General features: G+C 35.3%; 2 protein-coding genes across 2 annotated transcripts in view; both read left to right on the top strand.

Moving 5' to 3' along the window:
* CBG22998 overlaps positions 1-6,168 on the top strand; it is a gene marked incomplete at both ends in the record, with an annotated part of 8,527 nt that extends 2,359 nt beyond the window's left edge. The window contains 5 exons of the mRNA XM_045244627.1: positions 770-1,047; positions 1,769-1,837; positions 2,647-2,894; positions 5,611-5,737; positions 6,007-6,168. Coding sequence (XP_045097707.1) covers positions 770-1,047; positions 1,769-1,837; positions 2,647-2,894; positions 5,611-5,737; positions 6,007-6,168 — 884 coding nt within the window. The remainder of the gene's footprint in view (positions 1-769; positions 1,048-1,768; positions 1,838-2,646; positions 2,895-5,610; positions 5,738-6,006) is intronic.
* Positions 6,169-11,570: 5,402 nt separating this feature from the next.
* Cbr-bre-2.1 lies at positions 11,571-14,805 on the top strand (the record flags this gene model as incomplete). The annotated part of the gene is made up of 7 exons (XM_002643031.1): positions 11,571-11,652; positions 13,255-13,320; positions 13,368-13,726; positions 13,770-13,975; positions 14,038-14,164; positions 14,215-14,304; positions 14,638-14,805. The coding sequence occupies 7 exons, from the start codon at positions 11,571-11,573 to the stop codon at positions 14,803-14,805; spliced, it is 1,098 nt and encodes a 365-aa protein (XP_002643077.1).
* Between the last annotated feature and the right edge of the window lie 437 nt (positions 14,806-15,242).

Genomic DNA, 15,242 nt, shown 5'->3' on the forward strand with positions numbered 1-15,242 from the left:
GGGGGGGGGTTTTGGGGAGTTTGGAGACATTTTTAAGCATTGAAAAGCTAAAAAATTGGCCGAAAAACCGAAATTTTGGCTTCAAATTGCCCGAAAAGTTTGGTTTTTTAGCTCAAAAATGCTCATTTTGACGCATTTTGGTCAATTTTAAGCAATTTTATGTCAGTTTTGAACCATTTTAAGCCAATTTCAAGCTAATTTTCGACTATTTTCGAGTCATTTATAGCCATTTCGGACCATGTTGCACCATTTGCGGCCTATTTTTGGACCATTTTGACTAATTTCACGCGATTTTGAATCATTTTTGACTAGTTTCGGCCTAATTTGGACCATTTCAGGCTCATTTTCAGGCCAAACCTTGCTCATTTTAGACCATTTTTTTAGTAATCCATTGTCGATCCTTTTTCGGCGCTTTCGGACGATTTCCAGCTATTTTAGGCTTATTTCAGATCATTTTTAACGTTTCAGGACCATTTTTCAGCTCATTTTGAAACAATTTCGAGCCTTTCAGCTATTTTTTAACAATTTTCGATATTCAAAGCTGATTTTAAGCCAATTTCAAGCCGATTTTCGATCATTTTCGGTCCGTTTTGGTCAATGTCGATCCCATTTTGGGCAATTTTATGCCAATCTTGACCGATTTTAACCTATTTTAAGCCATTTTAAGCCAATTTCGACCGTTTTCCGCTGATTTTGGACCATTTTTAGCCAACTTTGGTCAATTTTAAGTGTCATCTCCACCGTCATCCAACCCTGTCAAAAGTTTCAGCTGAGAGTTTCGACAATCGTATGTGGACCATCGGAATTCTGTCGATCGTTCGACGTCTTCTACAAGAACGACCCGAGAAATTCACGAAGGACCTCCGACAGCTTCTTTGGGATGTGATTTCGTCGATGACACGTGTCGCCGGCATCGGATGGTTCAATATTGATAAATCGTTTGCGAAACTGGTGATCCAGTTGAACCATACGGAAATGCAATTGGCACTGATCGATGCTCACAATCCCGATATCTTGCAGTTCAATCGGAATTTGAGGATTCTGGAGGTAGAAAAGTGTTGGAATTGGCCTCGAGAATTGGATTTTTGAAGCTCGAAACGCCTAGAAAAAGCAATTTTATACTACCTAAAATTGACGGTTTTGAGTCTAAAAATGGCGATTTTAGCCCAAAAATTGAGATTTATGGCCACCACGAAAACGGCGATTTTTAGCGAAAAATAAACATTTTAAGGCCCGAGAAATGCAAATTTTAGGACCTAAAAATGGCTAATTTTTTCGACTACTTGGGACATGTCAAATTTGAGAAAAAATAGCGATTTTGAACCCAGAAAAGCATTTTTAAGACCTTAATTGTTGCATTTCCAGACCTAAAATGCCTATTTTAAGCCAAAATCAATGATTTTCAGACGAAAAATGACGATTTTAAGATGTAAAATAGCTGCCCTAAACCTAGAAATAGGGAATTTTTAATCCAAAAATGATGATTTTGAGCTCAAAAATATCAATTTCAAGTAAAAATCCAATGATTTCAAGACCCAAAACTGGCCTCTTGAGTCCGGAAAATGTCAATTTTCAGACCTAAAACTGCCAATTTTAAGCCCAAATATGTCAATTTCTAGTTTAAAAATCGCAAATTTCACTGAAAAAATCACTTTTTTTAAGCCAATTTCAACAAAAAATGACAATTTTGAGGCTAAAATAGCAGTTTTGGCACGGAATATCTTCAAATTTCAACCCAATATGGCATATTTTTTTCACTCTTTTCCAGATGTACACGACGGCAATCTGCGAAGGCGATCTGTACGGCGACTCGGAGCAATCAATCATTCCGCATACTGTAGGTGCTTTTTTTTTTGAATTTTGTGCTCATTTTCGGCTCAAAATCTCCCAAAAATCGAGATTTTAGAGGCTTAAAATAGGGTATTTAGGGTCGGAAAACCCATTATTTTGGCTGGAAAGTTTGGATTTTTGAGATTTTTTAATATGCTAATTGGATCATTTTCGGACTGAAATTTATATTTTCAGACTGGATTTTCACTGAAATCCTTGATTTTTAGAGGCTTAAAATAGCTGAAAATAGCTCGAAAACGGCTTAAAAATAGCTTAACATAGTTAAAAATAGCTCAAAAATGGCTTGAAACAGCTCAAAAACACCTCAAAATAGCTCAAAACTGACTTAAAATTGCTCAAAATAGCTTTGAAATGGCTTTAAAATGGCTTGAAATAGCCCAAAATAGCTTAAAAAGCAGGCAAAAATGCCTAGAAATCTGATTTTTTGGCTCAAAATTGCTCATTTTCGAGAGTTTTTAAGCCTCAAAATTAGGGGAAAACGCATTTTCAAAGTGAAATTTTGTCATTTTTAGCTAGAAAAGCGGGATTTTATGCTCAAAATTGACATTTTTAAGCCAAAAAGTCGGATTTTAGGTTTGAAAATTGAGATTTTCGGGTCCAAAAATGTGATTTTGCAGCGAAAATTGCCATTTTTAGGTTTAAATTTTTTTTTTTGACCTATTCAATAAGCCGAAATTGTGATATTTCCGACAAAAAATGAGCGAAAAATCAAAATTTTATGCGGCTCAAAATGGCTTGAAATAGCTCAAAATGGCTCGAAAAATGCTCAAACATCATCCAAAATCCGTATTTCAGGTTGGCGAATCGACGCGTTACATTCTGAACTTCTGGACCGAGTGCTTCCTGCAAAAAATCGAACTGCCCACCCAACTGGCCCTATCGATTTTCCACTTCGCCGTCTATATTTTCGTGCACGAGGAGCTCAAAATCACAGATGATAAAGTTCGGAAGAACTTTGGAAATTGCGCTCTATCGACGGCTTTTACGATTTTGGAACAGGCGACCGAGGCGGATTTGAAGGGAGAGATTGGGCAGTTGTTTAGGTGGGAAATGGGGATTTTTGAGGGTAAATTTGGCTACTTTTTTAGCTGAAATCGCCACTTTTAGAGCCAAAAAGTGGGAGTTTTTGGTTTGAAATTGAGTGTTTTAGGCCGAAAAATTTAAATTTTTGATCGAAAATTGACGTTTTTCGAGGCTAAAATAGAGGCTATACTGCCAAATTTGACAGTTTTGGCCTTAAAAATGAGATTTCGCAGCTGAAATAGCCAGTTCTAGTGCGAAATTTTGAATTTTAAGACCCTAAAATTGGCAATTTTGAGCTGAAAAATAGGGATTTTCAGGGCCGAATCAGTCATTTTTAAGCGAAAAAATAGGGGGATTTTAGGTTCAAAAATGATACATTATTAGACCTCGAATTGACAGTTTTCTAGTGGAAAGTAGGCATTTTCAGATCCGAAATTCGCATTTTTGAGGCTAAAATAGCTATTTTTAGGTCCAAAATAGACATTTTTGAGCTGCTGGGGTTTCAGCTTTTTAGTAAAGATTTCAGGCACAAAATTAAGATTTTTGAACTGAGAAATCGAGTTTTCAGGTCCAATATTGACGTTTTTGAGCTGAAAAATTGAGATTTTCTAGGCATAAATTAGTCATTTGTAGAGCCAAAAATTGGATTTCGATGCTAGAATAGGCATTTCTAAGTCGAAAATTTGAGGTTTTCAGGTCCCAAAATGGGCAATTTTGGGCAGTTGTTTAGGTAGCGAAATTGGGATTTTTGGGGCGAAAATTTGGATTCTAGGGGGGTGAATTTGGCATTTTTAGGACCCGAATTAGGCAAATTTGGCAGTTATAGCATTAAAAATGAGATTTTGTGGCTAAAATAGCCACTTTTAGGGCCTAAAATTGGCAGAAATTTGGGCTGAAAAATCTGGCTAAGCCTCCAATCCAATTTTGACTGAAATTGCCATTTTTGAGCTGAGGAAATTGGTGATGTTTAGGTCTAAAATCCGGGTTTTATGGGGCCGAAATTCAGTATTTTTAGGTCCGAAAATGATGTTTTTGAGCTCAAAAAGCTGAAATTTTCAGAGACAAATTAGTCATTTTAGAAAGAAAAATATATGAAGTTTAAGGTCTTAAAATTGGTTGTCAAGCCTGCAAATTACGACTTTTAGGTCCAAAATTGACCTATTTTTGAAGTCCTGAAAGGCTGGCGTTTTTCAGAGCCAAAAAAACTGGATTTTCAGCTCCAATACAGACTTTTTTGATCTGAAAAATCCGGGGGGTTTCAAGTCCGAAATTCAGTATTTTTAGGTCCAAAATTGACAAATTTGAGCTGAAAAATTGAGATTTTCAGGGATAAATTAGTACTTTTTAGGGCTAAAATTAGGGTAAACTTGGCATTTTTGGGCTCCTGGACGTTTCAGAACCCGACTTTTCTGCATTCTTGTATAGTGGTGTTTATGCACCAAATGAGCATTGCTCACTTCAATTTTGTGTTTTTCTGCTTTTTTGTTCATTCTCATCTACCGTACTCCAAATAATGATAGGTTCACACTGGGTATCTCTCAAACAATCGAAAAAATTGAACTTTTCAAAAACGATGTCATTAATAAAACCATTCAAAATGAGACTTCTATTCGCCGGAAAAATTATTGCGTACTTCAAGACATCGTTCTTGAAAAGTTCAATTTTTTCGATTGTTTGAGAGATACCCAGTGTGAACCTATCATTATTTGGAGTACGGTAGATGAGAATGAACAAAAAAGCAGAAAAACACAAAATTGAAATGAGCAATGCTCATTTGGTGCATAAACACCACTATACAAAAATGCAGAAAAGTTCTGAAACATCTTGTTCTGAAACGTCGGGTTCTGAACTGTCGGGTTCTGAAACGTCGTGGTTCCGAAACGTCGGGTTCTGAAACGTCCAGGAGCCCATTTTTGAGCCAAAAAATTGGGATTTTCAGGTCTTAAAATTGGCTTTCAAGCCTGCAAATTACGAATTTTAGGCCCAAAATTGACAATTTTTGAAGTCGTCCAAAAATGGCGTTTTTGAGCCTAAAGTCGACTTTTTCAGAAAAACCAAAAAACGGGATTTTGTAGCGCTAAAATATAGTCCGAAATTCAGTATTTTTAGGTCCAAAATCTAAAGTTTTGGCCTTAAAATTGAGATTTTTAGGGATAATTCAGTAATTATCAGCCCATCAATATGGGTTTTTAGCCTCAAAAATAGCTCCCAATAGCTCTAAAATAGCATAACATAGCTCAAAAACACCTGAAAATTGCTCAAAACCGACTTGAAATTGCTCAGAATTGATTTAAAATTGCTTGAAATAGCCCAAAATAGCTTAAAAAGCAGGCAAAAATGCCTAGAAATCTGATTTTTTGGCTCAAAATTGCTCATTTTCGAGAGTTTTTAAGCCTCAAAATTAGGGGAAAACGCATTTTCAAAGTGAAATTTTGACATTTTTAGCTAGAAAAGCGGGATTTTATGCGCAAAATTGACATTTTAAAGCAAAAAAGTCGGATTTTAGGTTTGAAAATTGAGATTTTCGGGTCCAAAAATGTGATATTGCAGCGAAAATTGCCATTTTTTGGTTTAAAATCTGGGATTTTAAAGCAAAAATTGACATTTTTTGGTGGAAAAATGGGATGTTTAAACTTCTAATTTAAGATTTTTCGGTTAAAAAATTGACATTTTTGACCTATTCAGCTCAATTTTGTTTCTTAAATCCCTAATTTTTCGAAAATTTCCACTTTTCAGTGACATGCTGGAGCGCCTCGCGGAGTTTGAGAACCTCAACGACCAGGTTCCTATATTCCTGATGCGATTTTTGGATAAAATCCGAATGGCCGATGATTACGAGACGTGGAAGGGGAAGGTGATTGATGTGAGTTTTTTATCGATCTGAAAATGCTGAAGTTCTGAAAAATTCGGCATTTTTGAGCTTAAATCCCAAATTTTCAGCTAATTGTGAGTGTCTGAATATGGCGATTTTTGGCTTAAAAACGCGACTTTTTCAGGCCAAAATGTCCCAATTTTCCCTAATTTTTTTTCATAGAAATTCCCAAATTCTATAGATTTTCAGAAACTTTTAAAATTTCATTTTTTTTGGCTTAATAAATTCATTTTTATTCCAAAAAATCAATAATTTCCCAGGTCGAATGCTGCCTAATGGACCTGCGTGGGCGTATCGATTGGTACAGTAAGAAGACGCTGAAGGAGGCCGACGGCTACCTGAGACGATTCACCGAGCCCGAGAAGCACGAGCTCAACCATCATGTATTCAAGATATTCAACGAGTTGCCACGTGTCAACTGAAAACTTTAATTGTCTGAAAATCTGAAGTTTCTATATTTATTGCCTTTAATAATTCATATTGTCTGAAATTGCTGAAAAATGACTCAAAAAATACCATTTTTGCACTTTTTCACCCTGGAAATGTCATTTTTCGACTTGAAATTTGAATTTTTGGGCTCAAAGTGGGCTTTTTGAGCTAGAAACATTGATTTTTGAGCTGGAAAATTCAATTTTTCGACTCAAAAAATGACATTTTTCAGTGATTTTCCCCTGATTTTCCATATTTCGAACTTTGAATTTTCCCCATTTTCCCAAAATTTTTGACCTCTAAAAATCACTAAAAATCGTGATTTTTCCCCCAATTTTTACCCTAAAAATCCCTTATTTTTAGCCCTGAAATTGTCGGTTTTTTGGCTGAAAATTGAGAATTTAGCTCCGAAAATTGGAATTTTCTCCAATTTTTGCTCTGTAAAAATCTATGTTTTGCCCCAATTTTACCCTGAAATCCCTTATTTTCAACTCTAAAAATGCCGTTTTCGAGTTGATTTGCTCCCCAAAAAATCCAGCTTTTATTGATGATCCTCTTTTTTTCCTCGAGATTTTTTATCCTTTATTTTCCGGCCATTTTTCAACTTTTGCCCCGAAAAAATTGGCAATTTTTGGCCTCAAAATAGACCATTTTAAGCCTAAAAATAACAATTTTGAGTTCAAAAAACGACAAAAAACTCAAATTTTAACCCAAATTTTTATCTGATATTGGGCATTTTTTGGCTTCAAAATCATGATATTGGGCATTTTTTGGCTTCAAAAAAGACATCTCGAGCTAAAATTTCTCATTTTGACTTGAAATCCCCAATTTTCACACCTCAAATTGCCTATTTTTAGCTCTAAAATTGTAATTTTTTGACATGAAAATTCCCTATTTTTCCCCTGAAATTCCTCATTTTCTTCCAAATTTTCCCCAATTTTTTTCGGCCATTTTCACTTTGAAATTTTCTCATTTTATCCCCATTTTTTCCCAATTTTTCCACCACCCCCCCCCAGCCATTCCATTTCCACAAAAATCTCCCTCATTTTTCTACGTTTTTCAGGAATTTTTTTCAAATTTTCCCCCCAATTTTCAGTATTTTTCCTCTCGATTCGACCATATTTTCCTCTTTTCTCTCGTTGATATGTATTCAAATTTCGATCTCTCTCTCTCTTTTTTTGTAAATTTTAATCACTGAAATTATGATTTTTTGTATTATTTTTCTTTAAAAATCTCACATTTTTAACTTATTATAAGCCAGAAAAAACTAGATTTTTGAAAAATTTTTAGGATTGAAAAATGATTTTTTCCACTTTTCAGATACAATTTCAGATGATTTTTTGCGCCTCAAAATTTCAAAAAAAAAACCAAAAAATCAAATTGGAAGTCGTTAATGCTGAGCAATGCTGAGCAACCATTGCTCCTCAAGGGACCATGTTGCTAGGGGTGATGCCTGGCAACCATGGGGCTCCGCGAGCTCTTTTGCCTTTTTTTTTCATTTTCATTTTTCTAGAATTTTCGGGTTTTAGAATATTCTAGAATTTATTTTTTTGGATTTTTTAATAAAAAAAGTTTTCAAAAAAAAAAACAAAAAAAAACTGGTTTCAGAGGATTTATGAGTGTGTTTGTGTCTGTTGACTAGGAGGGGAATAGTTGAATATTGGAATTCGTCATTTTTGGAGTTTTTTCAAAATTTTTCGAAAATTCGGAAAATTTCCAAAAATTTGTTTTCGAAATTTTTGGATTTTTAGGATTTTTATTTTTTGAATTTCAGCGTTTTCAGAATATTTTGCTAGAATAAAAAAATAGGTGAAATTTTGAATTTTTTTAAACTCTGGAAATTCCAAAAAAAACATTTAAAAAAAAAAAAATTTTCCCGAAATCTGAAATTCCAGCAGCAGTCTAGACAAACTACAGTATACTTGAAGACGAGCGTCTTTAAAAAAATGTACAAAAAATAAAAAAAATTATACTCAATTTTTTTACGATTCTAGACAAAAAATACAATTGCAGCAGCAGCATGAAAATTAGGCTCCGCCCACTTTTTTTCCAGATTTTCAGATATTCTGAAAAAAGAGTTTAAAAAAAGTTTTGAAATTTTTTTTCTGGAAATTTCTAAATTTTTTGAAAAATTCTCTAGATTTTGAAGGAAAATTTGCTAGATTTTAGGAGAAAAACAATCATCTACAGTAACCCGGTTTTCCAAATTTTTTGATTTTTGATCTCAAAAAATACAAAAATCCTAGAAAAAGTGCGCTGAACTTTTAGGACATAGACCATAACAATACAATAATTTTTAGACGATTGCTCAGCTTCAAACTCAATTTTTTCAGAAAATTAGTATTAAAAGTGCACTTTCTATTTTCAAAAAAACGAAAAAATTGAATTTTCAGATTTTTGTAGGACCATGAAGATTGAAATTTTTGGTTCAAAAGAAAATTTTCTGGAATTTGCAGATTTTTTGGTTTTTTCAGAAATTCAGAAATTCTGAATTTTCGAAATTCTGAAATTCTAAAATTCTAGGATTCTGAGATTTTGGGATTCTGAGGTTGTGAAATTCTAAGATTCTCAGATTGTCAGATTCTGAAAATCTGAAATTCTGAAATTCTGAAATTTTGAAATTCTGGAATTCTGAAATTCTGGAATTCTGAAAATCGGAAAATCTGAAATTCTGCGTTTTCGAAATTCTGAAGTTCTGAGCAAATATCAGTTTTTCCTTATCAGTTTTTATCGTTTTCCTCTCTTTTCTCTGCGTCTCTCAGCTTTTCCCACTCTCTCTCTCTCACTTTCGGTTTTAAATGAATCATTGATTTTCTTATTTTCTTTTTTCGATATTTTTCCTCAAAAACAAATTTTTGGCTGAAATTAGCTGAAATTTCAGAATTTTCCAGACGTCTATAGAAAGTTCTAGAAGGCTCGCACCCCATTTTTTTTTATTTTTAGACATCTACAAAAAAGCAAAAAAGAAAACGCCACGGGTGGGATTCGAACCCGCGACCTTCAGGTTGGTAGATTCCGGAAATCCCACTGAGCCAAAAATTCCAATTTTTTGAAAATCGCATTTTGAAAGGTTTTTCCAGTTTATTTGAGGTTTTTAGAGTTTTAGACAGTTGCAAAAAGAAAATGAAACCGGTGGGGTTCGAACCGTGGACCTGCAGATTGGTGGATTTCCCATGAAAAATCCCACTCGGCCATCTGACCACTTTTTTGGAAATTCCTCCAAAAATGGGGGTTTTGGCGATTTTTCATGATTTTCGATGTTTTCAATGGTCCTGAATTTGAATTTAATAGTTATGAACCACAAAACCAATAAAAACTGCGCCAGATTGGTAGATTTCCTAAAATCCCACTGAGCCAGAAATTCCAATTTTTTAGAAATCGTGTTTTCGAAGGTGTCAAGGTAGCGGTTTTTAGGTTTTTAGGTTTCTACACAAAAACAAAAAAAAAATGCCACTCGTGGAGTTTGAACACAGGACCCTCAGATCGGTAGATTTTTCATGAAAAATCCCACTCGGCCACCTGATCACTTTGTTGAAAATTCCTCTAAAAATAGGTTTCTCGAGGACTTTTCATGATTTTTTCAGGGGTTTTGGGGTTTTTGATAGTCCTGAATTTAAATTCAATAGTTTTGAACTATGAAAACCAACGAAAACTGCGTTTACTTCCGCCAAGTCATCAAAATGCATTTAACCTTCTGATTCGTTGTTTTTATGAATTGGACTGGGTAATTTGAAGATTAGACCCATTTCTGATAGTTTTTAGATCTCCACACAATTGCGAAAAAACGGTGGCACTGGTGGGATTCGAACCAGGGACTTTCAGATTAGTAGATTTTTCATGAAAAATCCCACTCGGCCACCTGCCCACTTTGTGGAAAATTCCTCTAAAAATAGGTTTTTGGACTATTTTTTATGGTTTTTTCAGGGGTTTTGGGGTTTTTGATAGTCCTGAGTTCGAATTTCCAAGTTTCAAACTATGAAAACCTTCTTTAATATTAAGAAAATCGTCCAAATCGTCAAAGAAAGGAAAAAACTGGAAATTATTGACTGGTTTCAAGAATTAAAACGTATTTTTATGTGTTGATATAACACTATTTGAATGTATTTGCGCACAAAAAAACCTCACAGGAAATAGCGTATGTGAATACAAAAAACACATTTTTCTCCGTTTATTTTTTCGCTCTTTCTCGGCTTTTTTATGAGTCATAAATCTAGTATTTTTGTTGTTCCGAAAAGCGATTTTCATTGGCTTTTGTATTTTAAAATTACGAAAATTGAGTTCAGAACCATTTAAAACCCCAAAAACCTTGAAAAATCGTCGGAAGCCCTATTTTTAGAGGAATTTCCAAAAACGTGGTCAAACGGCCTAGTGGGATTTTTCACAAAAAAAACCTACAAATCTGAAGGTCCTGGGTTCGGATCCCACCGGTGGCATTTTCTTTTTGCAAATGTGTAGAGCTCTAAACATTTCAAAAACCTAGAAAAATCGCCAAAAAACGCGATTTTCAACAAAAGTGGATTTTTGGCTCAGAGGGAATTTTGAAATCCACCAATCTGAAGGTCCCGGGTTCAAATCCCACCGGTGGCAATTTTTTTTTTGCAAATGTGTAAAGGTCTAAAAACTATCAGGAATGTGTCTAAACTTTAAATTTCCCATTTTAGGTCATAAAACCAAAAAACAGAAATTTAAATGCATTTTGATAGTTTTTAGGCAGTCGAAAATGCATTTGGCGTTGATTTTTCTAATTCAAAATTATGAAATTCAAATTCAAGACTATTGAAAACTTCAAAACCCATGAAAAATCGCCAAAAAGCCTATTTTTAGGGGGATTTCCAAAAAAAGGTCAGATGGCCGAGTGGGATTTTCGGTGTAAAAATCTATCAATCTGAGAGTATCAGGTTCAATTCCCACCAGTGGCATTTTCTTTTTTGCTTTTGTGTAGATGTCAAAAAGCGTTAAAAACCTGGAAATACCTTCAAAAACGCGATTTCCAAAAAAGGGAAATTTTGGCTCAGTGGGATTTTCGAAATCTACCAATCTGAGGGTCCCGGGATCGAACCCCACCAGTGGCATTTTCTTTTTTGCTTTTGTATAGATGTCAAAAGGCGTAAAAAAGACTGATTAGCACTCTAGAAATTTCTATAGACGTCTGGAAATTCTAAAATTTCAGCTAATTTCAGCCAAAAATTAGTTTTTGAGGTAGAAAAAAAAAGAAGTTGGCCTTCAGTATTTCGGTACAAAGTTTTTTTTTCTCAAAAACTGAAAAAAAGCGTGATTTTCGGTTTTTCAGACCAACCACATCGTTTCGCCTACTACGAACAGATTGTTGCCACGTAAGTTCTGGAAATCTGGACATCCGGAAAAACAGACACACAGATAATTTTCTAGGCCACCAATGCGACAAAATCGTCGCGCATCAATGATTGTTAACCGTATTCTGATCACTCTCATCGTTTTGGTATCACTGTCATTTTTGTGTGAGTTTTTGGGTTTTTTGTTTTTTTTTGGAATTTTTGAAAAATTTGTTTTTTGAGTTTTTGGGTTTTTCAAACATGCTAGATTAATTTTTGACACTTTTCGAAGGTATACACAAAAAACAAAAAAGAAAACGGCACCGGTGGGGTCCGAACCCGTGGCCCTCAGATTGGTAGATTTCGTAAATCCCACTAAGCCAAAAGTTCACTTTTTGGAAAAATGCTTTTTTGAAGATTTTCCCAGGTCTTTTGAGCTTTTTGTACCTTTACACAAATGCAAAAAGAAAGTTTCACTGTGTGGGTTTGAACACGGGACCCTCAGATTGGTAGGTTTTCAAATGAAAAATCCCACTTGGCCATCATCTGGCCACTTTTTTGTAATTCTTTCTTAAAATAAGTTCTTCGATGATTTTTTATTGTTTAAGAGGGTTTTCGAGGGTCCTGAATCCGAATTTAATATTTTCGAACCACAAAAATCAATGGAAATAGCGTTGATGGCTTCTCACGAGCCACCAAAATGCATGCTTTTTCCGGAATTTCGGAGGCCCGGCGGGCCCGTCATTTCACTAGTTTCGAAATTTTCAAAAAACACATAAGGGGGGACCCTTATGTGATTTTTTTCGACCAAAAAAATTTTTTTCGAGTTTTTCGATCTTTTTTGATCAGACAGACAAACAATCCGAAATACGAAAAAAAAAATGGAAAACATTATATTGAGAGCTCAAAATTTGGCTCAAAAATACAGAATTTTTGACACCGGGCCTTCCGGGCCGGGCCCGGGTCTTGAAAATTTCCTCAGGCCCGGCCCGGACCGGGCCTGGGCTTTGGCGGGCCGGCCCGGAATTTTACAAGTATGCCAAAATGCATTTAAATTTCGATTAATTGTTTTCATGATCTAAACTGGGAAGTTTAAAGATTAGACTCAATTCCGACAGTTTTTAGACCTTTTCACAATAGCAAAAAACAAATTGCCACCGGTGGGGTTTGAACCTGAGACCTTCAGATTGGTGGATTTCAAAAATCCCATTGAGCCAAAAATCCAATTTTGTTGAAAATCGCGTTTTTGGTGATTTTTTCAGGTTTTTTGAGATTTTTAGAGTTTTACAAAATTGCGAAAAGAAAATGCAACCGGTGGGGTCCGAACCCGGAACCCTCAGATTGGTAGATTTTCTCATGAATAACCCCACTCGGCCATCTGGATACTGTTTCGGAAATTCCTCTAAAAATAAGTTTTTCGAGGACTTTTTATAGTTTAAGAGGATTTTCGAGGGTCCTGAATTTGAATTTGACGATTTCAAATCACAAGAACCAATGGAAGTTGCGCTTACGGCGTTCCATAAGCCACCAAAATGCATTTAACATCCGATTTTTGGTTATTATGATCCAAACTGGGAAATTTAACGAGAAGACTCATTTCCGATAGTTTTTAGACTTTTTCACACTAGCAAAAAAATTGCCACCGATGGGATTTGAACCCGGGACCTTCAGATTGGTGGATTTCGAAAATCCCACTGAGCCAAAAATCCACTTTTGTTGAAAATCGCGTTTTTGGTGATTTTTTCAGGGTTTTTGAGATTTTTCGACTTTTACAAATAGCGTTTTCAGTTCTCCGAGCGGGCCCGAAGTTCTCAGAAGCCGATCGAGCGTGCATTCAGGATGAGTGGCAGGAGAGTGAGTAGACTTTTTAGAGATTTCTAGAGATTTTAAGACATTTTCAGACAAATCCCTCAATGTGTCCTCGGAAATCAACAACGAAACATATCAAATCGTGTTCGCTGACGTTCAAAAAGAATTCAAATGGATTTTTTTGCCAAAAGAAATTTCTGGAAATCCGGACATTTTGATGATTGTCTCATCGAATCGGGACAATTTTGCGCGGCGTAATGTGATAAGAAAAAGTTGGATGAATTCGGACAAAAACAAAATAGTGGCTGAAAAACGAATGAAGATCTTGTTTTTGGTTGGGGTCAATTCGGAAAATGAAAAGGAGAATACGGTAGTTTTGAAGGAAGCAGAGGTTTTTGGAGATATAATTGTTGTTGATTTGGAAGACAATTATCAGAATTTGCCTTATAAGGTTGGTCAAACTTTCAGAAAAAAAATATTTCGAACAATTTCAGAGTCTAACAATCCTGCTCTACGGACAATCGAAGACTGCAGAATCCGTAAAATTAATTGGAAAAATCGATGAAGACGTGATTTTCTATCCGGACCAACTGACTCCTCTCATCAATGATGGAACGATCAATATGTCGATTTCAGCGATTTATGGAGAAAAATGGAATGCCGGGGTTGAAGTAAGCAATAAGGATGAGACAAATAAATGGTAAGAACCGGAAATTCTGAAATTCTGAAAATCTAAAAAATCTGAAAATCCAAAACTTCCAGGTTCATCCCAAAGTACTCTTTCAAATGCCAACTCCTCCCATCCTACCTCTCCGGACCATTCTATTTGACCACTCGAAAAGCCGCAGAACGAATTCTGAAATCCACGAAACACCGGAAATTTATTTCGGTATGCAAGTTTGCTCTATTGATAAAAAGTTGAAAATTTCAAATTTTCAGGTGGAGGACGTCTTCATCACTGGACTTCTAGCGGGAGACGTTGGTGTCGAGAAGAAGCAATTGCCATCTATGTATATGTACGATGAAACGGTAAGATCGGAAACACTGAGATTCGGATGTTCCGAAAATCTGAAAACTTAAAAACTTCTAAAATTCAAAATTTTAAAAATTTAATAATTCTAAATTCAAAAATTCAAAAATTTAAAAATTCTAAATTCAAAAATTCTAAAATTTTAAAATTCTTAAATTCTAAAATTCTGAAATTCAAAAATTCAAAAATTCAAAATTTCTTAAAACTTTCAAAACTATTAAAACCCCCTAAAAATCCGGAAAGTCCTGAAAATTAGAATTTTCGAAAATTCAAAAATTCCGAAATTCCAAAAATTTAAGAGTCCAAAAATTCTAAAATTCTAAAATTTTCAGACAACCGACACCGCAAAAGCTGAAATTCTCGCATGGCACAATTTCAAGAACAACGCGGAGTTTCTAGAATCCTGGGAGAATTTGCGGCTCTCTCGATGCAAAGCTTGCCGAAAATCCAGGAATTTCCGAGGATCCAGAAGCCAGTTGGACGAGGAGCGGAATCAATAAATCGATAATCGATCTCAACAACCTAAAAACTCGAATTTCGCTAAAATTCCACTTTTTGATCTCTTTCTCTCTATGTAATCCAATAAAGATTTCAATCTGTTAACCCGTAAAAACCTGCTCTACTCTAGGATTTTCAGACCAACCACATCGTTTCGCCTAGGCCCATACTCCCAGGGGCATCGAAATAGGGGGCATCGTGCTCAACGGGGGCATACACTCATAGGTGTCAATAACTCATAGGGGGCATCCTGAAGTTGTGTCCTAGTGGGCCTCCCACCATGTCTCATAGGGGGCATCGGACCAAATGCTCCCAGGGGGCATTGATAGTCTCATAGGGGCCATTGAGATCAATTTGAGTATATGATTCTGAACACGATGAATTTTTATTTTTACATCTTTTTCGTAGTTTTTTTGAGGAAAACAAACACAATTGCAGA

The sequence above is a fragment of the Caenorhabditis briggsae genome, assembly GCF_000004555.2.
Source record: "Caenorhabditis briggsae complete genome, chrIII, whole genome shotgun sequence".
Classification (NCBI taxonomy): domain Eukaryota; kingdom Metazoa; phylum Nematoda; class Chromadorea; order Rhabditida; family Rhabditidae; genus Caenorhabditis; species Caenorhabditis briggsae.